General features: G+C 39.9%; 1 protein-coding gene across 28 annotated transcripts in view; it reads left to right on the forward strand.

Moving 5' to 3' along the window:
• The window catches only part of LOC145491447 (uncharacterized), a 178,866-nt gene that overhangs the window by 93,986 nt on the left and 57,380 nt on the right, over nt 1–27,500 (forward strand). For 9 of the 28 annotated variants that reach the window (XM_081470640.1, XM_081470645.1, XM_081470648.1 and 6 more), the window contains one exon: nt 6,833–6,883. The exons of 3 other annotated variants lie outside the window; for them this stretch is intronic. In XM_081470640.1, coding sequence (XP_081326766.1) covers nt 6,833–6,883 — 51 coding nt within the window. Of the gene's footprint in view, nt 1–6,832; nt 6,884–16,810; nt 22,308–24,202 lie in introns of those variants that run through there. 16 more of the 28 variants (XM_081470654.1, XM_081470655.1, XM_081470661.1 and 13 more) reach the window with 7 other exon arrangements.

The following is a 27,500-nucleotide window of genomic DNA, read 5'->3' on the forward strand; positions in this document are numbered from 1 at the left end:
ATTCATGATTTATGGCATTTGTTTTGGTCAAAGATCATAGCACACAGTATTTGTTACATCAAACCCCACTGTCGCCCCCTGTGATGGCAAAGTTAAACAATGATAAATAATCGAAAATGAACCGCTTGTCATATCACACACAGGTACTGTATGGAGATTCATGTAAATCTGTCTGAAGTGTACTTTGGATTACGATGGCAGCTGCTGCACCTTCACCCTTGGCCAGCTCTGTAGAGAAGACAAATGGAGCCAAGCTGAGCAGACTTCTCATTGATGGTGGAACGACAGTTCTGAGGAACGTGTTTGATGGTTTTCATCCTCCTGCAAACCTCGCAGCTGACCTCAACGCCAACCGTCTGATCTTAAACAATCTATACAAGAAAAAGGTTTTACATAAACCTCAGTGGGATTTACTGTTCCCACCTGGTGGAGCCACACCAGATTCTAACACCTTTGATATCACTCTTCTCTTTCTTCTTCTGACCAACATTTGTGGACTAACCCCTCCTCTCTCAGGTTGGCACAAACCACCACCTTCAAGTGACACCTCTCATGAGGCTAACCTTGCTCGCATTAAGCTGTATCGTAATAAGCTGTATGGCCACGTGACATCGACCGGCGTCAAAACAGCTGAGTTTAACATCAAATGGCAAGAAATCAGTGCTGTTCTTGTTACTCTTGGGTTGGATCCGGCAGAAGTAGCTCGATTAAAGGCAGCACCTTGTGGGGAAGATTATATCAGTGCTGTGATCGGGTGGGTGAAAAGTGACGAGGAGATTAAGTCACAGCTGGCAGAAGTACGCAAGACCCAACATGAAGCGCGACAGAGGCAAGAGGAAGACCACAAAACTCTTCAAGATACACACAAGGCAGTTGAAGATGTACGACAGATTCACCAAGGCACACACCAAGTGGTTGAAGACATTTGGACAGCGCAACAAGAAGTGACGAAAACACAAAAGAAGAATCTTGAAACGTTACAGCAAGTCAATGAGAAGGTGGAAAAAATGAAAGAAAGAAGTAACGAAGACAAAGACGATGAAATGCTGAGAAAACTAGCAGAGGTTAATTCCCACAAAGTTATCGAAGATCACGCAGAAAAATACCAAGAGGGAACACGTGTGTTTTTCTTCGAAAGCGTTGAGAAATGGTTAGATGACAGAAGTTCTCCAAACCGAGTAATGGTGATCAGTGGAAATGCAGGAATGGGTAAATCTGTGATCGCGGCCGTTATTTGTAAAAGAATGCAAGAAGTTGGCAGACTGTCAGGGAGTCACTTTTGCCAGCACGACAAAGCACGCTACAGGAATCCCAAGGTGATGCTTCAGTCTTTGGCTTGTCAACTGTCTTCTTCCTCTCCAGAATACAAGGACGCCCTTGTGAAAACGCTCTCCAGAAATCTGGGTGTAGAACTCAACAATATGGAAGTCAAGGACCTCTTTGATTTGCTGTTTGACGAAGTTCTAAGCAAGTTGGAAGACCCGGGCAGGAACATTCTCTTGGTAGTAGACGGACTCGACGAAAGTGAATATCAAGGACGTAATGAGCTGCTGGATGTTATTTCCAATCACTTCATAAAGCTTCCACGTTGGATTCGATTTCTAGTTACAACCCGACCAGAGATAAACATTGCGGACAGTCTTAAAAGTTTCAAACCTCTTCAGCTGGAGCCAAACGATGCAGAGAACTTAATGGACATGAAGCTGTTATTTAAAAAGCAACTAAGCGATGTGATTCCACAAGATCATCAAGAAGTCATCATAAATGAACTTGTTAAAAAGTCCGAAGGACTCATTATGTATGGTTATTTGCTTGTGCATTTCATCAAAGAGAATGTCTCACTTCTCACTTCTGAACAGCTGGGCAGCACTTTACCCTCGGGTATTTCTTCTGTTTACGAAACATACTTTCGACGTCTGGAGAGGGAACTTTGCAAAGAACTGAAGATCAAAGAAGAACAGTTTCTGATTTTCCTGAGTGCTCTCACAGCTGCAAGAGAACCGTTGTTGCTTGATTTCGTGAGTAAATTGATGCTTCCGGGTTCAAGTTCTTCAGCTGATCGGCGGAAAGTGAGGAACGCGATCGCCTGTATTTCAACTCTTTTACCTGTACGAGATGACCGTATTCACTTCTTTCACAAGTCCGTTAAGGACTGGTTGACTGATACCTCTTGGTATGGGCAGCACGACTTCACAGTGGATGAGACAGAAGGCCATCGAATCCTTTCCGAACTCTGCACTAACGAACTTGATGATATTAAGCGGAAAGGTGTTATTAGTGCACAGCTCGGTGGCGCTGCAAATTACGCCCTGCAACATGGCGTACAACACATGCTACATTTGGCAGAGCATGTTAGAGCGTGTGAGGTAGTAATGAAGTATGTGGTAGACTTAGAGCTCGTGTATGCAAAACTGTGTGTATCCAATGCAGGAGCATCCGAAGATATTTTATCGATTCAAAAGCAGAAAATATTTCAAGTGCTCTCTGAAGATACTAAAGGTATGTTGAATACCTTAATGTTCCTATTACGAAAGTACTACGACAAATTTAGAAATCATCCTGACCAATTTTTCGAAACTTTGCTGAATGAGGGAGGAACAGCACTATCTCCTTTGGCATCGAACCTGTTGCACACCAAATATCCAGAAAAAGCGTACATGGAATTCGTTCACAAGCAGACGCAGCAGGGAGCTCTCATAGCGCATTTTCAATGTTCATCTGAAGTGGCTTGTTTCGATGTTTCACCACAGTCAGACTACATGGTGTGTGAATGCAGAGACGGAACGATACAGCTGTGGTCGCTTCATACTGGTAAGCAAGTTTGGGTACGTCCTGTGATTGTTGAAAAACATTTCTGGAGTGATGTTGGAGGTTTTAGGGGGTCGCCATCTTCACCTGTCTTTTCATGTTACCGCTCAGTTGTTTTCCATCCTGAAGAAAACGTTGTCTTACCAGGAGTCCTTAGCCATGCCTATACTTTTGACGGAGATCTGAAAGCATTGTTGCCGCAAAGCCTCTGCCGTTTCACAGTTTGTTCAATTTCAGGAGCCAAGACCACGATGCTGACTGATTGCCCTGACGACACAAAATGCATTATTATGTGGAGTCTGAAAAATGGTACAGAGATTACTCGGACTACCAGAAATGATGATGCTTTATCTTTTGCGTGGTCACCAGATGGAAGGCTGCTGGCAATTTCCCATTGCACGGGTTTAATTTGTTTTGTTGATGTCAGGGATGGATTTAGAACAGTAGCAGAACACTATTTTGAACACGATCAAGTTTGTGGAATGATTACGTTCTCACCTGACTGTCGATCTCTCTTTTGTGTTCGTTGGACACTGATAGGTCGTAATTTTCCTCAATATTATCGTTTGAATGTCAATACAGTGGAACACCCCAGCTGTACTTTAGATGATTTGAGTGGCTTCTCGTCTTGGGAATTGGAATCACCCAGTGTGGCTGGCTTTTTGTTAGGAGATCCTCTTCCGTCCTACGATTTGGAGTTTAATTTTGTGTTTGTTACGCGAACAGTATTGAGAGTTCATCCCTTTTGTACTGTCTTAAAGATGCTGAATATCAATAAACTTCGGAGAACCGGCAGGAAAACAAAAATAAGCCGATTAAATAGTAACCGTTCACGTTTTGGCAAGATGAGTAGCGTCGCATTTTCTTTGACTGGGGAGACCGTTTATGTTGTCAGTGGTGATGCGAGAAATAAAATAGCTACGGCTTGGGACGTTTCAAGTGAGGAACCCGTTGGCCAGGTCGGTTTATTCAAGTATTCCTGTCTTGAAGTTCGCATGAAAGAAGGTGTCCTACTATTAACAGTGAATGATTGTCTTGAGATGTGGAATTTTGAATTGTCAAACTGCATCCGACGCTGGCCTGACTTGGTTCAACGTATGGAAATCAAACAGATTGTCCCCATATCAGAAGAGCGGGTGGCGTTAAGTTGTGTGATCAAAGTGATCATCCTGAATACCACAAGTTCAGAGATCGTGTCGATTCCAGTCTATCATGGATATTTTGTCACATGTAACAGTAAATGTCAGCTGTTAACCTGCATCTCAGGTTCATTTCAGTTGTTAGATGGACAAATTACCCTCTGGAAAACCGATCTCCATCCCGCCTGGGGAGGTTTTCTCCGGGAAGGTTTCATTGGAACGTTTTCATTTTCTGAACAGTTTGTTGTCATTTTCGCCAAAACAGGAGACGGTGACCGAGGAATGTACATCCTTGATGCATTTTCCGGAGGAATACTACGTATTTTATGCCAAGGCATTAAATGTTCTTATTGCCAATTTGTCAGTGATGAGGAATGTGTTATCCTCTGTGAGGCATCCTCAGGATCTAGTCTTCAACTATGTAACGTTGAGTCTGGTGACCTGTTGAGCGTAATCGACCTGGAAAGACAAGTGTCTTCTTTAGCAGTCTGTCCTCGTAAACGTCTGCTCGTCATTGACCAAAGTGACTCTAAACTCGGAGTTGAACTGATCCAGGTGCATCTGCCCCGAGATAAAGACAACAGGAATAAGAAAAGGTAAGCTGTTAACGAGCAAAGTAGAAATTTTACAAGTCAATAACTCAACAAACACTGTTTCATTTTGATACATTTCATTACCCAGTATCTGATGTTTTACTTCGAGCTCATGTGCAAACCACAAGTTACGTGTAGTTTATATCTTATGATACATTTTTTCGCTAGATTTTAAATTAACCATTTGTAAGAAAGGTGTGTTATTGTAACACTCCAGTGGGGTTGGTGGGTGCTAGCCTGCGTAGCAAGCGTTTTCTGTGGGGTTCGGGAGCAAAGAATTACAGCGCGAAAAAATGGAGCGAGTAAAAGAGGGGGGAGGGGGAGGGGAAGGAAGGAACGAAACGCTTGCAGACAAACCCCTGGATTTTGAAAACCGCCCACTTGGCCTTTCATGCCTGAGTGCGCACACTGAGATTTCGTGCTGTCATCGGCTGTCATAAATTAACCAATAAAATCTTCGGCCTTCCGTAGCGGAAGTGAACTTTGAACCAATTTAAACTTTACTTGTCAAAATATGTCTGAAACAACGAGCGCACGGTGGGAGCGGAGAAATTTCGATGAATTAAATTTGGCAATTTATAATCAAGCTATATTTCTTCTCAATCCGTCTAAAAGGAAGGACTGCAAGGGTGAAGTTTTAGCACAAATCTGCCAGAAAGTTAAAATGTGAGAAGTATTCCAGTCGCGTTAGTAATCCTTGTGCTCGCATGATTCGAAATTTTGGATCACTGTATTCATTCGTCCAGGAATCGATACAAGGTAAAATTAGCAAGTCAATTCCCACAAAGGCAATTCCAGTAAAGAAGCGTTTGCTGGAAACGCCAGATCCGCAAATCGGTTCGAGTGTTATCGCCTGCAGCGAAAACAAACAACGGAAAGTCTTCTCGGCAAACTTTAGAATTTGGGCAAGAGAGGCTTCAAACATCTGAGAGGGGAAATAACGATAATCTTGACCAGTATCTGAATAAAGATAATCTTCCCCTAGGCGTCCACCAAGTCAAAGTTGTTTATAAAATGTCCTCGTAAGAATTCCCCGCGACGAGACGACTAAATTTTTGGTAAGGCAAATATGTGACAAAAACTGGCATGCCGCAGCTAACACTATAACAAATCAGTCAGAATTGTACCCAGAGGTTCTAAATGCTGTCAACAAAAATGCTTCTAATGAAATGTCAGAGTACCTACGACAACATGTTGCCATGTAACAAGCCAGACAAAATCACTAGGTTTTCCCACGCAGTAGTGCGAATTTTCTGTCTCGTGGTGTATTATCTTGTCCCTGGAGCATGTGGCATTCAAGAAAGTGATGTTAAAATTACAGGAACAGCTGCAAATTGTGTCGCGCTTGCTTCTGCAATAATGTGCAGGCTTCGAAAAACCAAAGCGTCGGCATTGCACTACAGGATTTCTACCGTACTGTCGAAGCTGACGACTAAATCCTCGTTCAGCGAGAAAAGTTGAAGTGTTTTGTAGCCAAGCTTCAAACGCGTCTTCCCCGTTTCTCTGGCACTCAAAGGTATTAAAATACCTTTGATCAACACATGTCAATAATATTGGACTAGCCTAGCCAATCACGAGCTCCGTTCGCTGGCGAACGGAGGTTTTCAAAATTCACTGGTTTGTCTTGCAAGCGTTTCCTTCCTTCCCCTCTCCCACCTCCCTCCTCCTTTTTTTTTTTGGTTCTCGCCCCATTTTCCGCGCAGACAAAACACCGAAAATCCCGTTCCTCGGTCTTTCTTTGCTTCCAAACCCCACGAAAACGCTTGCTAGGCAGGCTAGGTGGGTGCGTGCGTGCGTGCGTGTTTGTGTATGTTTGTATGTGTGTGTGTGTATGTCTGTCTGTCTGTCTGCATGCCAGTCATCGGTAATTGCAACACAATTGTGAAATGTCGCAAAGGAGAGAGATTTTGAAGAGGCACAAAATCACAATGAATTGGAAACGGGCCTGTTTTTTTGTCAGTTTGTTTTTGGGATTTCAGTTTTACTTCAGTTATGGCTTCCTAGAGCGGTTTTCACTTGAATACCGAAATTTTTTCTGATTTTCTTTGGTTTAACTCATTTGCACATTTTTCTTACCGCGCTTCGCATCGGCTACATTGATTTGTTTCGAGTTTTGATTGGTTCACTGAATTGTCTGTGTTCTTTGTGATCTGTGTGAGTGATTACTTTGGTTTACTTTTGGTTTTACGACACTCAATTGAAAACCGCCCTAAACTCTCTTTATACAAATTGACTTAAAACTAATATTCATAACATGGAATGACAAATGCTCCTTGTTATTATTTTTAACAGGATGCCGGCCAACACACCACAGAACGAAAAGAGCGCAGGAAATAAGAGACGGTATGCTGTTAGTGTAGATTTTTTAGGGGCATTTTATCCAATCAAGTTTCAAGCTCAAGCCTATTGTTCACTCAATTTTTTTTTTTTTTCATTTTATATTTCTTGGTTCTTTCTTGTTGACTACTTAATGCATGGAAACTGGATTTTCTTAGTCTGTACACGTGTTCTCTAGCAGACAGCTGAAATATTAAATTCACGTTTTAGAGAAACTGCAGATAGTAAAGTCTATGCCCCTATCCATACCCTGTCATGGGTATGGTTTCTTCTTTTTAACTTGATGAATTGTTTCATAATGACGTCTTGAATGCTTCAGGAAACATGGACAATACCCTTTCGTCTCCAGGACTTAGGGGTGTTTAAAAACTTCAAGCCAAAATCCCTGTGAACGAGATTGAACGTCACCATTGAGGGTAAACCTTTTGATCTTTGTTGCGTGTGCTCCGGTACTTCACTCGCATATCCTAAAGCTGTTTTTGAGTTGTGCTTATTAAAAATGCCCATTATCTTGATAATTTGGATGAATATTCCACGGGCCTGTTTAAGTACCTTCGCCACCCCCAACCCCCCCCCCCCCCGACTCTTTTTTTTGGTTAATTTTGTTACTTAGTTTTATTATATGGCCTGTGTTTGTAGCCGATATAACGCGCGGTCTGATTGGCTCGCGCGCTCTGAGTGCAGCGCATTATGTATGGGTTATTAACCAAGTGTGAGGTCAAGATGGCTGGATATTGGCCAAGTTCTTTTTTTGCGTGTTTATGGACCGAGACGGAGTCGAGGTCCATAAATTCGCAAAAAAAGAACGAGGCCAATATCCAGCCATCTTGACCGAACAAGCTTGGTCAATAAAGGATTTACTATATGGCTTTCGCGGAAATATTTCTTGCGGGACACGGCGGGTAGTCCCGAGCGGGCAAGATAGCTCCATCTTGCCCGCTTGGGTAGCCAATCACAGCGCAGGATTTGATTCATCTTGCCCGCTCACGGAGCTAGCCATATAACTAGTAGTAATCAGAGATTATGAGAGTGCGTTCGACGCTCTCACTTTAATATATAATTATACATCGTAAATAAATGATTTCACCAGCTGACTTTCAACCTTTGTCTATTGCTAAAATCAACATTTTTCAGCAGCAACCGAGGTTTTACAGTCAGATATGCATAGTGTCAAAGTCCATGCTAGTGAAGAGGTCAGGATTTGTTGATACGTTGCGTGACGCTGCCAGTTTCTGTAGTCTCTCAAGTTTCATAGAATATTTAAATTACGTACATTATTCTAAGCTAGCATTTGCAGTCGCGTGCTCGTTTCGCGACTAATTCGAGTATTTCCCCTGATGAATAAAGTAGTCTTATGGATTTTGCCTTCAGAGTACTTTTCCACCAATTCCAAACTATAAAATTTCGACCGGATAAAGACTGAGCTATCTGTCGCGACTGGAACTAATCAACAAATGCAATCCAAATCTAGCTGTTCCCACGGTTATCATCCCAAAGCCAAGTCGTGTTCATAAACAAGGACAATTCCCTCAGATTGCGGTAAACGCTGCCGTCGAAGCGTTTAAATTCGCCAAAATCTAACGCTGAGAGCACATAATAGCGAGGCGTACGGCGACTGAATGGAAAGAAGTCAAAAAAAGATCCATCGGAAAGACGAGCTCACATGGCCTACTCACATACTCAAATGTTCGCCACATGTCTTATCACATGTCTTAGCATGAAACGGTACCAGTTTACTGGCCGTGACATGCCCCTGCAAAAATCAAGCGGGGTGGCCATTTTGGTGTCCTTACAGGAATGTGGTTTTTTTCGGCTTAGAACCGTGCACAGGGAGACCAACTCTGAAAAGCCACAGGTCAAAATTAGGTTTGCGTTCCACTTCGTCGAACGCAATAATCTCCCGTAATGCCCACGGGCGATTACGGGCCTGCAAAACCAAAGCAAAAAGCCATATAATAAACAACTTACTAACCTCGAACGTTCCGTCTTTACGAGAAAATCTCAAATCTCGGCCTTGCTGTATTGACCTCGCTATCGCTCGGTCAATACGGCAAGGTCTCGGTTTGACCTCACTCTCGGTTAGTAAGTAGTTAATAATATTTTCATGATTGCCTCGTGTGTCTTCAATGTGTGTATCTTTTTTCAGATGTCTAATGATGCCTGAATGACGCCGCTGCTTGACTATTACGACTCTGCACAACTTTCGCATGCTTTGTCTTAGCCTGCAGGACAGACTGTTTGCTGTCATGGCGGAAAGCGTCGCGGAAAGCGCTTGTAACGAACGAATGGTGGGCACGAACCTCATGCTTCTCGTTCCAAGAAGAAGTACTGCTAGAATTTACCGTCTTTATGACCCCAGCAAACCTCACCCTACGTTTCATGGACTTTCCTTACAATATATCATGTCATTGATTTCAAAGGAAGACGCTGGACCAGGCTCAAAACAAGCATTGGACTACACGGCTTCTTGACGAGGACTGCCTTATAATTGAACACGTCAAAGATAAAACTAGAATCTTTTTGTGCTATACTATGACAGAAAACGTTCAAAACAGCAGCAAATATAAACCCAGTTGTAGAATAAATCACGGCCTAGTTAGTAAACTTTAGAATAAGTTCAATAACTCGGGAACACAGCTTGCTGGAACTAGGCTCTCTTCCACTTGAAAGATTTCCGAGTCATAGCGCCAAGAAGGTATAAAACAATTCCTTCCCGCGGCCAAGGGCTGACTTTTTTTGTTAAACTATGTGAAACGTTTTACGATGTTGAATTCAGTGGTACGTTAATATTTAGTAACAAGAGCAATTAGTATCTTAGTTAAATTAGAGTAGTGTTCAGGGCTATCTTTGTAAATAGTGGATGCGGCCGAATTCAGTGTCCAGTTTACCTTGAGCGGCATCTCAAGTCAGTTGTATATACTCGGAGAAAACTTGGCACTTTTTTTGACTTCGTAAATTAGATAAGATTTTTTTACTTCTAGAATTAGCAGTAAAGATATAACAATATTTCTTTACAATCGTGATATTTCGCAAAATTGTCTTTTTCTCTCTGTCAAGAGGGGTTTTGTGTAAGTATTCAATTTACTGTAGTGTACATATCAGGAGGATATCAGCCTAATGCTTTTTTACAATTTTCAAAAGCCAGGATGCGTTGCTGTCAGTAACCGTTAATTTAATATATAAGCAATTACCTAATGTTAACTCGTGAACTTCTGAAAAAAAGTTCAAATAATTTAGTATAGAAACTTAGGGCCAGAGTTAAGTGATGGTTCACTAGATTCCAAATATAGCGTTGTTGGTTATTGTGCGAAAGACGTTTCAAGTTTTCTTTTGTTGTCCATCCTGACCTGCTGAGTGAGATGTAAGCCTTTTCTTCATTCCCAAAACGGTCTTTATCATCCTTAAAATATGACAACATTTCTAAGTGGCGAGAAAAAAGAAATCATTAGCCCATTGTATCGATATTGTGCCAAATTCTTACAACCATTATTAGACTTACTTGTGGGCAGTTATTTACAGGTTACGTGGAGGGTGCCCTGCTAATGAAAAGGAAGAAAAAATCCCTGAAATCGTGATTGTTCTTTCTGGCTAAAGTGAATCAAGCCTGGAATGCAAAGAAAGATAGTACGTAAGACTGAAATCTTTTAATTCCACCAGCTAATTGCTTATTTTTGCTGGAATAGCGCCAATCTTACAACAAACAAAGTGGATCTTTAACTGGGTACATACATGAGTTCTAACTGCCACATTTGCTATAGTTAGATCACTTTATAATCGTTTATAAAAAATTATAAATAGGCTTTATTGTCTTTTTATTAAACCTAGTGTGTTGTCTTTTGGAGATGGACATTTTATGTGGGCATGCCTAATTATAGAAGACACGAAAGTGAGGTTTTGGGAAAATTGGGAAATCTCAGAAGTTTGGCTCTTTCCATTCCACCAAACAGTTCGGAGCTTTCAAAACGGGGGACAACTGGTACGGTATAATTTCCTGGGAAAGTTTCCGAATTTTTTTTTTAAAGGATCAGCAGTTTCTGGCAAAGTTATAAATTCACAATGTCTTTGAATAAGACTAAACGGAAATGACTTTGATTGGTTCTTAGTTCGCACTGGCTAAGAGGTACAAGCGGCTCAGAGGATGACAACGTTGTTTTCTCAGGCAATCCCATTAGGCCTTGCGAAAGAGGCATGGCGCCTCCAGTTCAATTTATGTTTTCCTGGTTCTATGTTTACTTAGCGGAGACTGAAGGAGCCGTCAACTACGTATATCTCCGCTTAGATTGCGAGAAAGCTTTCTCGGGAGTTAGAAGGTGGACGTCTATGCGCCCATTATCCAAACCGGCATTTCCTAACACGCCTTTCGTGACTAACGCCTTTAAGGATTTGGCTTCCTCTAGAAGATGTCCATCACAGATGCAGGCATGACGTATAATAAAAGAAATAAAAGATAAGAAACAACACCGCTGTAAAATATCATGGAATGCAAACGTAAAGCAATGTATCCGGTTCTCAGAGTAAAGATACAGTGTTTGAAGATAGTAAGGACAGTGAAAGCAGATTGAAAAACAACTACATCAAAACAGTCCCCCAATTTTAATAAAACAAAAAATATATGTTAAGGAACTGAACCAAAATACAATCGACTCCCGATAACTCGAACCTTCAAGGGAAATTGAAAAAGGGTCGAGTTATCGGGAGTGCGAGTTATCGGAAGTAGAGAACAACCGACCGGAAATAAGGGAAAAACGGTGATGAATGCTTTTCTATTGATGCAGTCTACATTTTAATCACATTTAATTACAGAATAGAGAAGTCGAGTGAAATTAAAACAATACATCTCTAAATTACTGTATAAATCGGAAGAAAAAGTAAATGCGAAAAATATAACAAAGGAAAGCAGCAGGGAGAAGTCCAGGAACCGTGAACTGTACGGGTTTTTTCACACGGCTGCTTCAAAATAATGTTTTGGACCACAGTACACCCTTTGTTTTGACGTGTCACCTATTGACAGACATGGTTCGAGTTATCGAGGGTAAAATTATATAGAAAATGACCTGAAGGGCAACGAAAATTGCTTCGAGTTAGCAGGAGGTTCGAGTTATCGAGGGTTCGAGTTACCGAGGGTAAAATTAAAGTAAATGTATGACGGAAATCCAGGGGAAATCGCTTTTGATTCGAGTTAGCGCGAGGTTCGAGTTAGCGAGGGTTCGAGTTATCGGGAGTCGACTGTATTTCTATTTTCGGTCCTATTGTACTTTCTGGAAGAATTCAGGTGAAAATCAGTGTTTCTAGGGACCAAACTCACATTTTCTATGGTTTAATTCGCTACTTGTCATGTGTTCATGTCCATTGACTTCTTAGAGCGTTTCTTATAGCTACACTTGAAACGTGTGTGAACATCAATAGCACAGCCGTAGATCTTGATGTTAACTTCTTAATTATACCGAGCTGTGCCTCTCACCGTGAAAACCTGCAAGATTCTTGGCCTTTTAATTGGTCCATTTTAAACTTTATTCTATTAGACTACCATGCACTAAAAACAACCACAATATCGAAACTCTCTGTGGCGATTAGTTTGTCTTTAGTGTCAACTTCGAGTCGATGAATGGCTTAGTGCATAACCAGTTGCGAACTTGGCCATGGTATAACTGATGCCTTTAGGCTGAATTTACGATTTAAAAGAACTCTTTCTCTCTAATGAACCCTCATCATATTAAGCTATTCTTCAGAAACTACGTTTGAGGACTGTATTTGCTACAAGAATGACCAGTTATGTCTATAGTTTATTTTCTGATTTGACGTTTTCGACATGACTGATCCTAGCAGTACTGATACGGGAAGTATGTCACATACATATGAACCAGATCCATGGCCCAGCTCGCCACAACGTCTGACCGTTGTGCATATAAAAGTCATGGGTTTTACTTGTGTCACAGACTCCGAATTTTACGCTTTTTAGTCCCATGTTTGCTACAAGATTAAATACAACATACAATAAACCTACCTCGCATCTAGGTAGCGAACTTCGACTTGTTGGTGCGTAAACGTTCTGTGGCCAAAAAGATCAAATATTATTTCTGTAGTACGTAAGAAGGTAGCTCTTTCTTCCAGGTAGCTATCCAATTATTTTCTTAGGATGTGCCAACAAGCATGATCTTCCTTATCTTTGTCTCTCAGCTTCTTTCGTGGTGCGGTTGTTCACACTTTTAAAAGCTGTTGATCGTCGGCTTAGAAGCATTTCTGCCAAAAGGATACATTGAGTCCTTGAAATCCAATGTACGTAAGGCTAGCTTTAATCAAGCGTTATGAAATAGCCAGTCAGTTAATTATCCCTGCTGAAATACTCCACTTTTCAATTTTTCAGTGTATTCCACAGTTAAGTGCGTCTGAATTGAAAAGAACTAAGTGATAAAAGTGAATATTTTTGAGAGATGCAGTAAGCGACACAAGAATAATAAAAAATGAGTTATATTTAGTCGTTACAAGTTTGAGCACTAAGCATATTTTGGTTAAATGTTAGCGACGGCTTCAGTTTTACGTAAGAAAGATAAAAAACAATACAGTGCAACTTTGCATGTTTCACCAACAAATTCTATAAACTTAGCTTACCTGACTTACAGTTTGGTCGGTGTCCAAAACTGGAATATCCACTGAGGAAGAACATTCGCGACCTCTTCAGTAAAGAGAACGATCATCCCGCGAGTCAGAGTGTATATTATTCATGAAAATGCTAAAACGAGAACGTAAGTAGCGCAAAAAAGGGAAAAATTTACTGTACCTTCTTGGATAGTACCCATAACGAGCCAATCTTTTTGTTATCTATCTCAGTCTGATTCGGAAAATAAATGGAAAATTTTACTGCAACTGATTTGTTGTAAATGTTCTCTGATTCTGGGACGAACCTTTGCTTCCTGAACTTAACAATGGCAAGCACGTGTCTTATAAGACAAAGTGCGTGCCTGCACGCGAAGCCTTTGTCACGCAATCTTGGTAACTATTTGTAAATCCCCCCTTAGATCTAAAAAAGACTTACAAGTTTATATTTCACATTAACCGGCATCCCACCACGCTGCCCTAAGTTTCTTGAAGCTTGGGTTTGTTTTTCTATGGATAGATCGGTTTTCAATTGAACGTCGTAAAATTACCAAACCCAAAGTAATTATTGTGGCTAATCACAAGAGACAGAGATAATCGAATAAACCAATCAAATATCAAACCAATCACCCGACGTTGACTTTGGATGACAAGGTGGCGTGACTTTCTTTGAATGTCGAAAGCAGTTCACATTTTCTTTGGTTTTGCTTTAACACTTTGCGCACGTGCACAGCCCAAGTGCCTTGACACGCATTTTAATCCTCTACGAAAACATTAGTGTGTTCTAGTCTCTCGGTCACCGGGAACGATTGAAAAAGCGGGCGAAAAACGTGTGGGGTTTGGTCTCCCGCTCGGTTTTTCGATCGTCCCCACTGACAGAGAGCCTGGAACAGACTACAAAAACATCCATAAAACGCCTATGGTTACATCTGTTGAAGAACTAGATACCACGCCTAAAGTAACTTGTGAGGGATTACCTTGGGAATAAGGACCTTATTGGATCAACTCTCCTAATTTTAAGAGTTGATAAGGGACTTTGTTTATTAGAACTACATGGAGCTGTTACCAGCAAGGCAGCTAAACATCATGCAGTCTGCAATAGTAGCTAACAGTAAACGGCAGATTGGTGTTGATTCTGGATAATTTTTCTGACTCATTTTATAACATGAACCAATTAAATTATAACATCATTACATGATAGTATGGTCTTATTATGTTGCCAGCAATGATCATAGTTTTTGCAGTTTCAATATTCCACGAAACCACTTCAAATTAATTTCAATTTCAAAACCCATTTATACGAGAGGACTTGAAACAACTAGATGCATGAAAAACTGTGTAAATTTTACAAGACGCGGTGAAATCTGCAGACTTTGGGAAGTTTCCTCGGATCATGACTAAAACACCACACGTGTACATACAAGTACATATGAGTAGAATACAAGTACATATGAGTAACATACGAGTACATATGAGTAATATGGAGATCGTGACTAAAACACCACATGAGTACATATGAGTAACATACGAGTACATACAAGTAACATATGAGTACATACGAGTAACATATGAATACATAATTAAGTAACCTACGAGTACATACGACTACGTACGAGTACATACAACTACATACGGGTAACATACGAGTGCATACAGACACATACGGTAATATGCAGGTTATATACTAATACATGGGAGTGACATACGATGGCAGGAGGGTAATAAACTTCAAATGTACCATTTTTCTCTTTACATTTCATTTTTACATGTGTGCGGATCATGTCTTGCATGCACATGCAAGCGTGCACAAGTGCCACACGCGCGTGCGTACCACACACATGTGCCTGTGCCATATACATGCGTTGATCTCCATACATTCGCCACACACGCACAAACAAACCTGAGCGCTGATGTGATATGATGTGACATTTCGCATCAAATAAATGCAGATTATGATGATTGTATGAAAGATTTAGCACGTACAAATCTCTCATAGAATTATTTCCTTGAGGTGATAGCATAGTAAAAGCTTCAGGATATGTGTGGTGTGCTGTTACAGGTGGGGTAGCTTTTCATTCAATGAACTGAACCCTCTCCCTTTCCTCAAGTAAGGAGTTTCTTTCAAATTTGCAAAGTTTGGTTATTCTTTTAACATAAGTAAATTAAAAATCCATAGATGTTTCAATTAGATTGTGTAGTCCCAGAAAATATCCATACCCCCTCTAGGGAGGGAATTTGCCGTAAGCCCCACCTCCTCCCCGGAATTTCCATTCTTTTGAGCACAAAAATACCCCTCACTCTTCCGGAATTTCCACAAGTATTATTTACACCCACCATGCCCATGGTGTTAAAAGTTAATGTAAACACTCCAAACACTTAGCTGCCTCCATTGCACGTCACTGCTATTTGTTCTTGATTGATCATGACATTTGAAGATATACACAAAGAAAACATACAGCAATGTTCATGCTTTAAAAGAAATAGATAGAATGGTAAATTGTCAAATTACCTTCCTTTTTGACTAAGTCCCTTTGCGAATGTGGTACAATTTTGGTTGAAGGAGTGATAAGATGAATGTGGATGAAATTGACTTTTGTGGAGAACATGATTGCTAACACACTTGCAACGAAAGTCAATTGCACAGCAAAATTACATACAAATGGACGAAGATAAACATAAATAAGAAATTCTTGAGTTTGTGAAATCATCGCATCATTTCTACCTTTCAAAAGAAACTAATTTTCACAAAACAAATTGACTACTACTAGACAGCTTTGAAAACCGATGCCTTTAGCCGGCAGTAATAAGTGCATGACGGCGCATGAGAGGTACAAGGATGTTTCCTTGCTAAGGAAAAAAACTCACTTAGATTTGTTTGTTTTTAAAATCAAAGTGCCTCTGTTGTAGTTATCTTTGACTTTTAGTTCTTTTAGTATAGTTTTCTTTGAATGAAGGAAAAACCTCACTCCTCTAGTTGCCGACAAGTTTACTCCAATGTGTTGATTCTAGGGATATATGCGAATTCGGAAATGTGGAAATATTTCCAAAAGGTGTCAAAAGTGTTAATACATTGTTCTTGGCTAGTCTTATGCAGCTCGTTTTGTCCCGTCCAAGGGACTCATCAGAGATCTTTCTGCGAGGCAAACATGTGGAGCATTGTGCCCAAAGTCCTGTTTGCTAACAAAATGATGACAGCAACCTCGCCTTATATCGCATAAGGATTCCCGACTGCACAAATTCACGAGTGAAAATGGACAATAAAGTTGACAGTTACTTGTGATAATACATTGTTTGTGGCTAGTCTGAGGCAGCTTGTTTCTTGGCCGGGACAAAACGAACAATGTATTATCACAAGTAACTGTCAACTTTAAGTGTCAAGAGTGAATGATAAAATCAAGGATAAAACAGCTTCTTGTTTGGTTAATCTGACCATGTGAACAAGAGTCACTGATTTGTCAGTTTTAATTGAAACTACTCGTGCATGAAAAAACAAAAGTGTCAAGTTACCATTTCAAACTAACAAATAAAAATATCTTGTTGCATTTACCTTCAACAAAAAGAAATTTCAAAACTCCACCAGTGTTCCCACTATAACAAGCCATCAGTGATTTATTTTCCATTGACAGAGAAAACCACTCCAAATGAGTATCTCCATATTGATTCCAAGAAAGGTTTTAACAAGAAAGGGAATGGCTAATTAGCGCAGGTCACAGGTCGTGGGTAGCAGGTAAACAGCGCGGGCTGCAGGTAAATTGGCGCGGGTCGCAAATAAATTGGCATTCATCATGGGTAAATTGGCGCAGGTTAACTGAGACAGTATCTCATGCAGTAAGATTTTGTGAGTTAAATACATTGTTGTTGTAAAATTTGCTTTGTGTGCTTTAGTATTTTGTGTCTGAGCAAATGGTAGTGATTCTTAACTTTCACACAGCCTTCCTATGCTTTTATAATATTGAGAAACTAGAAATTAATGTTTTAACTAAGACATCGCTTTGCTGGTTCAACTTGTATTTGAGAATATGAAAGCAAGTGGTATATGCCATCAAAATTTTCTTGATATTTCCAATGTAATGAAACCTGTAACAAAATCTTCACACATTATTGGTTGTCAGTAGCCTTGTTTGAGCACTAATAGGACAGTTTACGGGTCATGCTTGTAACTTGCCCTCTGGTGAAAAAACGGTTAAAATGAAGCGTTCGCTAGTGTATGTAGATGTGTTTTGTTTCCTTCACACTTTACTCTCTCTCACAAACCAGAAACCACTGCTATGAAGATTAAGCATTCCCAGGATGTCCCATTGAACATTAACATTAAACACAACGTGCAACTGTATTTTATAATTGAAAGAAGGTCTTCTAAACCAAGGCAATTAGTGCTAGATTTCTAATTTTTTTGTACATCATTGGGTAGTTTATTATTTTAAAAATACTTTGATTTATTGTCACTCACTCTAATTAATTAGTCTGATGAATATTTCAGCCGATGGGTAAGGTATCATGGTAGGTGGATTGACAGTGTTTGGAAATCGCACTCTTATGCTGGCGCTTTGAAAGAAAACCCCATCAACCTATACATTTTCTGAAAACTTAATAGTTATAGAATACAATCACATCTTTGAAATTTTCTAAAAAGTTATTGTCGCAGTGATATTAAAAGAAATACCCAGAAACACTGCTTTGCTTAAACTAGTTCGCTTCCACGCGTGAATTATCAGAGCGGTGCGATTTACATCGGAAATGTTTTCTCACACATCACCCTCAAAAATCGTGTCTGCGATTTTCCAGATATGGTTTGGTTTTTTTTCTACACCCTCCTAAACTTTGACATTTTTAATGCGGACATTTCCTTCTACAAAAGAGGCCATAACTTTGAAACGGAAGCGAAATTAAACAAAGCCCGACATGGTTTTTCGAAGGAGGTATCCTAGAACATACCTGCTGATTTTCAGCCAATTCCATCGGAAGACGCGCATAAACGAACTAAAAATGTTCATCCTTATATGCAGTTTTATTTTATCGAGAAAAACACGAAAAACCTTTTGTGAGATTTGCATGAATAGGTGTTAAAAATCCCCTCTGCACTGACAGATGTCGGCATGGGTCAGTTTACCACAACAATGGGTTATGACAACTTGAAATAAACAGACAACTAATATTCTGGCGCGGAAACCCGCGTCGCAGTGAAGTCGTCCGAGAAGGGACAAACTACAAGTTAAACTGCCGTCGTCTTTTACTTAAAAGATTTAGTCCACAGAATTGGCATTATGTCGCTTAAGTTTAGGCTCCGTCTTTCTCCAGACATTTTTTGAAACCATGCCTCGTGAAGCCAAAAAGCATGAAAAAGAGGAAATCTCGAGGTCTACATTGTCAATATCTACATCTGCACTTGACTCTGTCGTTGTGGAAGTTTCGGAATCGCGTCCATTCTACAACAATTTCGTGCGACTAGCACTTGTTGTATTTTGTCCTTCAGCTTCATTGGTGGGACTAGTGTCCTCGAGTTCCTTCAACCATTCTTCTTGGTTACACTGCGACGCACAGTCGCTTAGAGCCAAAGATCTTGTTCAACCCTGAACCTGTGGGTTCCACCAGATTTTCGCCTCCTCTGCCTCTTCGAAGACGAAAATGGGCAAGAATTTTTCGTCCTGACATAAAGAAAATTTCACAAGAATGAAAGCCAACTTGTGATGAAACAACCAGATCAAGAACAGTTCGCGTGCAGAAATGAAATATCACACCACAATTCGTGTTACTTGTGGCAACTGGCGGTGAATTTTAATTAGAGGCGTCAACGCGCTGTAAGGGCTTAATAATATTCAAAAATAGTTTGTTTGCTTTAACTTAAAAAGTAAAAAAGCCCTTTCCCCCATTCTTTTTGCAAAATATTTATCTCAGTCTTCTCAATTTGAACAGCCAAAAAAAGATTTTTCGCATTTTTTTGTAAAAATCCACCTACCATGATACCTTAATTTTGAGACACAAGGCTTTAAAAGTTTTATTAACTACAGTGTGTAGTAGTAATCAGAGATCAGAGCAGTTGTTCACGTGCATACTTTGCATGGTTGGTCTGTTTTGGTGACATTCGAATCACTCAATAGAAAACTACAAGTTTGATCAGAAGTCAGGTAAAGATCTGCACATGAAGTTGAAATAGCGATGAATAGATTATAGCCTGCTGTAAAAGTGTTTTTAATAAGTATTATCTTATACTGGACAAAATATTTTCCAGGAAAGGCATTTGAACTGTTCGTGACATTTAGAATTCAATTTCAGATTTCAGATAAATCAATTGTTTCAAAATATATTTTGCAAATACACGAACCTCTGGGAGATGTTGAAACTTCGTGTTTCGGAAAAGTGCTGTTTTGAAAGCAAAATGATTATATTTTAGGACCACCCTAAATTAGGTTTTCACTCCAATGAATGTATCTTCAAGAAATTTCTCTCTGTAAACGCATAATAGAGTCAGAGGTTTTGTATCTATAGATGTTGTTACTGTGCCGCAGGACTTCTTTTTTAAGCGATTTTAAATGTTGCTTTTTGAACATATCACAACAAGCTTGCATCTTACATTTAAGGTCAGCACACACGAAGGCACTAGTCTCTGCGACTAGTCCCAGTCCAACAAGTCGTGGGGACAAGTCCCATCGTGTGAACTGGTCATTTTTGCTTCAAAATCTAGTGGCAGGGACCAAAGTTTGGTCCCTGCCACTAGTCCCACCAATTCAAACCAGTTTGAATTTTTGGGAGAAGTCCCTGCGACTTGTTCCTCAAAACACTTTGTGTGAACTGTTTGTGGGACAAGTCTCTGCGATCAGTCCCATTGTGTAACCTCTTCAGGGGACTAGTTGTAGAGACTAGTCACAGGGAAGAGTCCTCTCATGTGCGCCGGCCTTTAAGCTTAGATACAAAACCATTGTATAACATGTCTGTATGCAGTCTGGCCACATCAACAAACACGGAAATAACACAAGATTTTAAATTATTTGAAGAGCATACTGAATCACAGTATCTAGCTATAGATTGGAATCCTAAAAATGTTGTTTTGACTAGAGCTCTAACCTCGCGTTACTCAATTGCAATAAAGATCACAGTGTAAATTCTTTGCAGTTTTTCTTGTTTTTCACTCAATGGAAGAATGGGGCTCAATGATGGGGCATCTTATCAAAGCTTTTTTGAAACGTAAACAAGTAGTCTGTATGAATTAAAGAAAAATGCCGTTAACTATTTTCAAATATCTCTTTTCGTTCCAGGGTATTCAAGTTTTTTAAAAAGATGCAAATTAGCCAAGTAATGATGAAATAAACAGCTCAACTACATGTAAATTTTGAATATATCAGCCAATTTGTATATCAGAAATGTTTGATTCTTTGTAGTGACATTCTGCTAGAAGTGATTCACAATATGAGCTGAACAGTTTAGTTAGCATGGCAACATACTGAGTTCCAGACCTCTGAAATATTAAAGGCTTCTCTAGCCACCTTTCCATGTTGACATTTGCCACTGGATTCTCGTCTGCATGATCCATAATTTCTGCAAACATATATTTTATGTTAGGTCAAGTTCAATTCATGGCCTTGTTTAATCTTTTTGGAGCTTAAAATCACTAATATCGAAATCAGGTTGGAGGGGACTGAAAAGAGTGTGTTGCCATGGGAACAGAAAAAAAATTGCGATTGAATGCGGAATAGTATATAGCTTTTTTGGAAATATGCCTGTTTCTCGAGAACCACTCTTTAGAGTTTCACGAAATTTTGCACAGAAATACTTAAGAAAACAAGTAACTGGAATATTGAAAAAAAAAAACTGAAAATTTAACAGAGACAATTCTAGATATTCCAGTTAACCTTCTACAAGGGGTAATTATAGATCTCTTTGTTAAACTATTATTAAAATAGTTTTAACTTGTTAGCATTGTTATAATCTTGTTGGATGCAAATGAAAAGAAAATCTAACGACTAGATCTTCTGTAGACAAACAAAACCGATTTTAAAGGCCTGCTTATATTAATTTTATTCATGTTGCCATGGCAACAGCACATATGTCAGCTTAGCTATCAAAAATCCGAAGTTTGTGTTGTTAACTTGTGTGTTACCGTTTTTGATGACCCAAAGGATCAAGTGTTTTAGAGAAAAAGAGAGTGAAACACAGTATCAAAACTGTGTTCGCCCACCTTAAACTCCCACTAGCAGTAACAGTTTCATTAGATGTGGAAATTGTGAATGTTTTTGTTTTTCAGGCAATTTGAATACGTTTGCATCCCAATTTCAACAACCACCCATTTGGGCACTGCATAAATTTTTTGGCAAGAAGGTCACTACCCCCCAATTCAAGTCCGAAAGTGCCCATATGCCTATGTTTCTGTGCCTTTTTGACTGACAAAAATTAGCCATGGAGGGTTTACGAATTCTTGTTTGAAGTTCCTCTCTGTTTAATTTTAAGCGAAAAACAGACTGGCAGCAGTCTATTTACAATTAAATCCAATTTGAATTAAAAGTGATTGTAAGTGTTTTTTTTTCTTGAACTACTAGCTAGTTTAGTCCTGTGTAAATGCAATGGTTACTGTAATGTATCGGCAACTAAGAGCACTTAAAACATGTGAAAAGTTTGGCAAAGTTTTCAAGATTTGCCATTAGGACATCATCTGTGACCACTGTATCTGTACCTTTATTAATGATAAAAATTAGCCAACGAGGATGTATGAAATCTGTCAGCTAAATGTAAATGAAACCATTTTTGCATCTAATTTTATAATTTAATTTAATTCTTATACAGGTCTCAAGGTGTGGATGTCCAAGTCAGGATGTGAATATTAACATGCTGCCATTAGTTTTTGGTAAGAATTGATAAATGTAAACAGTGCAACAACTTCAATCAGAGCTAAGTACTGTGCAACATTATTTAGCTCTTATTAACCAAGCAGGAAGTCTGTGTGGGAGAATCTTGACCGAGGTCGTGACTACAGACCAAATGCAGTGAGGTCTTGTGTACATGACTGAGGTCAAGGTTCTCTCATACAGACCAACTAAGCTCGGTTAATAAGATGTTTATTTATATGGCGCAAACAAAACAGTTTAATTTGTTTACTGTAACTGGTTTGTACTTACTCACATTTTGCTTGCGAACAGCGATGAGCCGAATTTAATTCTGCCAAAGTTTGCTCGTCCTCTTTACTCTTTTTTTCTCTTGAGGCTTATTGGCACTTCCATAAATAAATATTGTTAGATGATAATAGTAATTTATCCTCACCGCATATCTATTGTTGCGATCACGTTAGACGAAGTTATGGGAGGAATCCGCGACCACCTAAGCAAAAGATATGCAGCAAGGCCGGGTGAGAGGTGGTCACCGCCACAAGGGGAGAAGGGAGGTTCGCGAAGCATCTTCCCATGGCAATCTCGTCAAACCGCGAGATCTCGCACTGCACGGCCAGATTTTATGTTTGAAAGGCTGCAAAGGATCATACTAGATGCAACTAACCTAGACCCTCGGGATTAGCGGAATGTAGCATGTTATCGCGATACACTCATTATATATGCAGTGAGAATAGTCAATGATTTTGCATTTTAGTTTACAACTTTTTCACTGCTAAACATTATCGGTCTAGATGCTGGTCTAGATGGAAAAATCTAGACCACTTCCTTTCAATATCGATTTCAGCCAATCAAATTCGGGAATGTGGTAGTTCCCAGTCCTTGTGAGACAGAGCCATATGATAATATGCTATATGAATCTGTCAGTTTATATGTGATTGGAGCACATTAAATAATTTAATCAGTTTTATTATGTAATTTGTTTGAACAATGTAAAGTTGTCATGAACAGTCCAAATGCCACCCAAATCATGGGCAGAACCCAACTGATGAATAATTTATTAATGAAGTACATGTACAGCAGGGTGGGAGTGGCATAAAATCATTTTAATTTGGCAATGCCATTTAGGTATGACGAACAACATTGCATTTGGCAGGGTCTGTCCAATTATGCGACATTGGAGCAGTTGCTCATTCATACACCATTGGTTGTTTGTGGCAAACCTTATGTTTGAATTACTCATTGTGATATCTTGGGTGACAAAATACTCCTTAATTTTGGCACAAAATTTCAGTGTTAATTTACAATTTCACATGTGAATTAGAAAATTACCGTGGCATTATGTTTGGCATGAAATTTCTCAATACAATGAACAAGTGAAAAACCCACAAAATGTTGTGAGACACTTAATGGTGTGATTTGTCACCCATAATATTAAAAGGTAATCAAATAGTATACTTGTGAAATTTAGAAATAACTTGACTTAAGTGTTGTCAAAATTTGATTCTTAGAATTTTGACAAAATGTGTGTGAAATGATTGCTAATTTGACTCGTCACCATTTGATTACCCATAAGGCACACAAATGTATTTCTAAATGATCAACAATCTGATTTTGGTAATCTACACCAAGTCAGTGACTGTGAGAAGGTAGGATAATTTAACCCCCCTCCCCTTCCCCCTCCGGCCTTCTACTCCCATCAACAGACAGAATTTCATTAGATTGCATGGCATGTGAGGCTAAAGTTTTAGCAGCATTAATTAAGAGGTGGGGGTGGGGGTAGGGACGGGGATGTTAAATAAGCTGTTGCTGGATTGTTTGGATATTTACTTGAATTGCATAAGCTTGTATTTTAAAAATAAATAAGGTATTGATTATTCATTGATTAACTTGTAATCAGGTAATATTTTTTCGTCAGCAGATGCAGAGAGGGACACTAAAGTACTTACAGTGAGATTTCTTGGGGAGGATGGTAAGGTACAGTTGACAAAAAACTGAACTTTTTTTATTATTTTGCAGTAAATCTGATTGGGAGTAAATTTCTTTTAGAGTATCAAGGTATCCCTTCATGCTATAGTGGCAAATAAGGTCTGTACACCCTACAGCCAACCAGCTTTGTCAGCTGCTGAGCTGCACACCACACCACACCCCAGCACTTCCCTTCTCCCTCTCTGCTATCCTCGTCCATGTTGTCGTGGGTCTGGCCCATCTGGTGTCCAAGTTAAATTACTCTATATATTTATTAGGTTTTTTATATTATTTGAATGTTATATTTTGATGTTGACAGGCTTGTTATTTCATAGAAGTCACATGTTCTAAATATAGAGGACCCCTATTGATACCAGCCTAGTGTTGAAAAGGCCACCCAGCACAATTGTAGATTGCGTAAATTGAGTTGAAACAAGAAAGAAAGAAATGTGTTCATTCAGCCCTGAACAAATGTCAAACCCTAAAAAGACTGTTGAGATACTGAAGGATAATATATCACTGAAATTGTTTGAATTCATATTTACTGTTTATCCTTCATAACTCACCCACCCCCACCCCCTTCCTGGGAAATGTAGGGTCTATATATTTCAAGTACGTCATTGTGATGGGCAGGGCTTAGTATAGCGTACTTGATAAATGATTCTTACTGTGTATGAATTCGTGCCTGCATAGCCTCGGTAAAAAATACACAGGTAATACAATATGACATTTACTGTTTTGGTTGTAAAGGAGATTTTTGAGGGGGGCTTCAATAAGAGAATGCACGTGATAAATTTCTTGCTCTATTGCTCTATAAAGAGGGGTGTTGGCTGTCACTTATTTGAGAAGGAGGGTTATATAGTAGATTCATGATTTATGGCATTTGTTTTGGTCAAAGATCATAGCACACAGTATTTGTTACATCAAACCCCACTGTCGCCCCCTGTGATGGTAAAGTTAAACAATGATAAATAATCGAAAATGAACCGCTTGTCATATCACACACAGGTACTGTATGGAGATTCATGTAAACCTATCTGAAGTGTACTTTGGATTACGATGGCAGCTGCTGCACCTTTACCCTTGGCCAGCTCTGTAGAGAAGACAAATGGAGCCAAGCTGAGCAGACTTCTAATTGATGGTGGAACGACAGTTCTGAGGAACGTGTTTGATGGTTTTCATCCTCCTGCAAACCTCGCAGCTGACCTCAACGCCAACCGTCTGATCTTAAACAATCTATACAAGAAAAAGATTTTACATAAACCTCAGTGGGATTTACTGTTCCCACCTGGTGGCGCCACACCAGATTCTAACACTTTTGATATCACTCTCCTCTTTCTTCTTCTGACCAACATTTGTGGACTAACCCCTCCTCCCTCAGGGTGGCACAAACCACCACCTTCAAGTGACACCTCTCGTGAGGCTAACCTTGCTCGCATTAAGCGGTATCGTAATGAGCTGTATGGTCACGTGACATCGACCGGCGTCAAAACAGCTGAGTTTGACATCAAATGGCAAGAAATCAGTGCTGTTCTTGTTGCTCTTGGGTTGAATCCAGCAGAAGTGGTCAAATTAAAGGCAGCACCTTGTGGGGAAGATTACATCAGCGCTGTGATCGAGTGGGCTAAAGGTGACGAAGAGATTAAGGTACAGCTGGCAGAAGTACGCAAGACCCAGCATGAAGTACGACAGAGGCAAGAGAAAGACCACAAAACTCTTCAGGATGTACGACAGATCCACCAAGATACGCACCAAGTGGTCAAGGAAGTGTGGACAACGCAACAAGAAGATCGCAGAACTGTTCAGGATACACACCAGGCAGTTCAAGATGTACGACAGATCCACCAAGATACGTACCAAGTGGTTAAGGAAATGTGGACAACTCAGCAAGAAGATCACAGAACTGTTCAGGATACACACCAGGCCGTTCAAGATGTACGACAGATCCACCAAGATACGCACCAGGCAGTTGAGGATGTACGACAGATTCACCAAGGCACACGCCAAGTGGTTGAAGAAATTTGGACTGCACAACAAGAAGTGACGAAAACACAAAAGAAGAATCTTGAAACATTACAGCAAGTCAAAGAGAAGGTTGAAGAAATAAAAGAAAGAAGTAACGAAGACAACGACGATAAAAATCTTAGAAAACTAGCGGAGGTTAATTCCCAAAGAGTTATTGAAGATCACGCAGAAAAATACCAAGAGGGAACACGTGTGTTTTTCTTTGAAAGCGTCGAGAAATGGTTAGATGACAGAAGTTCTCCAAACCGAGTAATGGTGATCAGTGGAAATGCTGGAATGGGCAAATCTGTGATCGCGGCTGTTATTTGTAAAAGAATGCAAGAAGTTGGCAGACTGTCAGGGAGTCACTTTTGCCAGCATGACAAAGCACGCTACAGGAATCCCAAGCTGATGCTCCAGTCTTTGGCTTCTCAACTTTCTTACTCCTTGCCAGAATATAAGGACGCCCTTGTGAAAACGCTCTCCAGAAATCTGGGTGTGGAACTCAACAATATGGAAGTCAAGGACCTCTTTGATTTGTTGTTTGACGAAGTTCTAAGGAAGTTGGAAGACCCGGGCAGGAACATTCTCTTGGTAGTAGACGCACTCGACGAAAGTGAATATCAAGGACGTAATGAGCTGCTGGATGTTATTTCCAATCACTTCATAAAGCTTCCAGGTTGGATTCGATTTCTAGTTACAACCCGACCAGAGATAAACATTGCGGACAGTCTTAAAAGTTTCAAACCTCTTCAGCTGGAGCCAAACGATGCAGAGAACTTAATGGACATGAAGCTGTTATTTGAAAAGCAACTAAGCGACGTGATTCCACAAGATCATCAAGAAGTCGTCATAAATGAACTTGTTAAAAAGTCCGAAGGACTCATTATGTATGCTTATTTGCTTGTGCATTTCATCAAAGAGAATGTCTCACTTCTCACTTCTGAACAGCTGGACAGCACTTTACCCTCGGGTATTTCTTCTGTTTACGAAACATACTTTCGACGTCTGGAGAGGGAACTTTGCAAAGAACTGAAGATCAAAGAAGAACAGTTTCTGATTTTCCTGAGTGCTCTCACAGCTGCAAGAGAGCCGTTGTTGCTTGATTTCGTGAGTAAATTGATGCTTCCGGGTACAAGTTCTTCAGCTGATCGGCGGAAAGTGAGGAACGCGATCGCCTGTATTTCAACTCTTTTACCTGTACGAGATGACCGTATTCACTTCTTTCACAAGTCCGTTAAGGA

This window comes from Orbicella franksi, chromosome 6 (assembly GCF_964199315.1).
Source record: "Orbicella franksi chromosome 6, jaOrbFran1.1, whole genome shotgun sequence".
In the NCBI taxonomy this organism is placed as follows: Eukaryota; Metazoa; Cnidaria; class Anthozoa; order Scleractinia; family Merulinidae; genus Orbicella; species Orbicella franksi.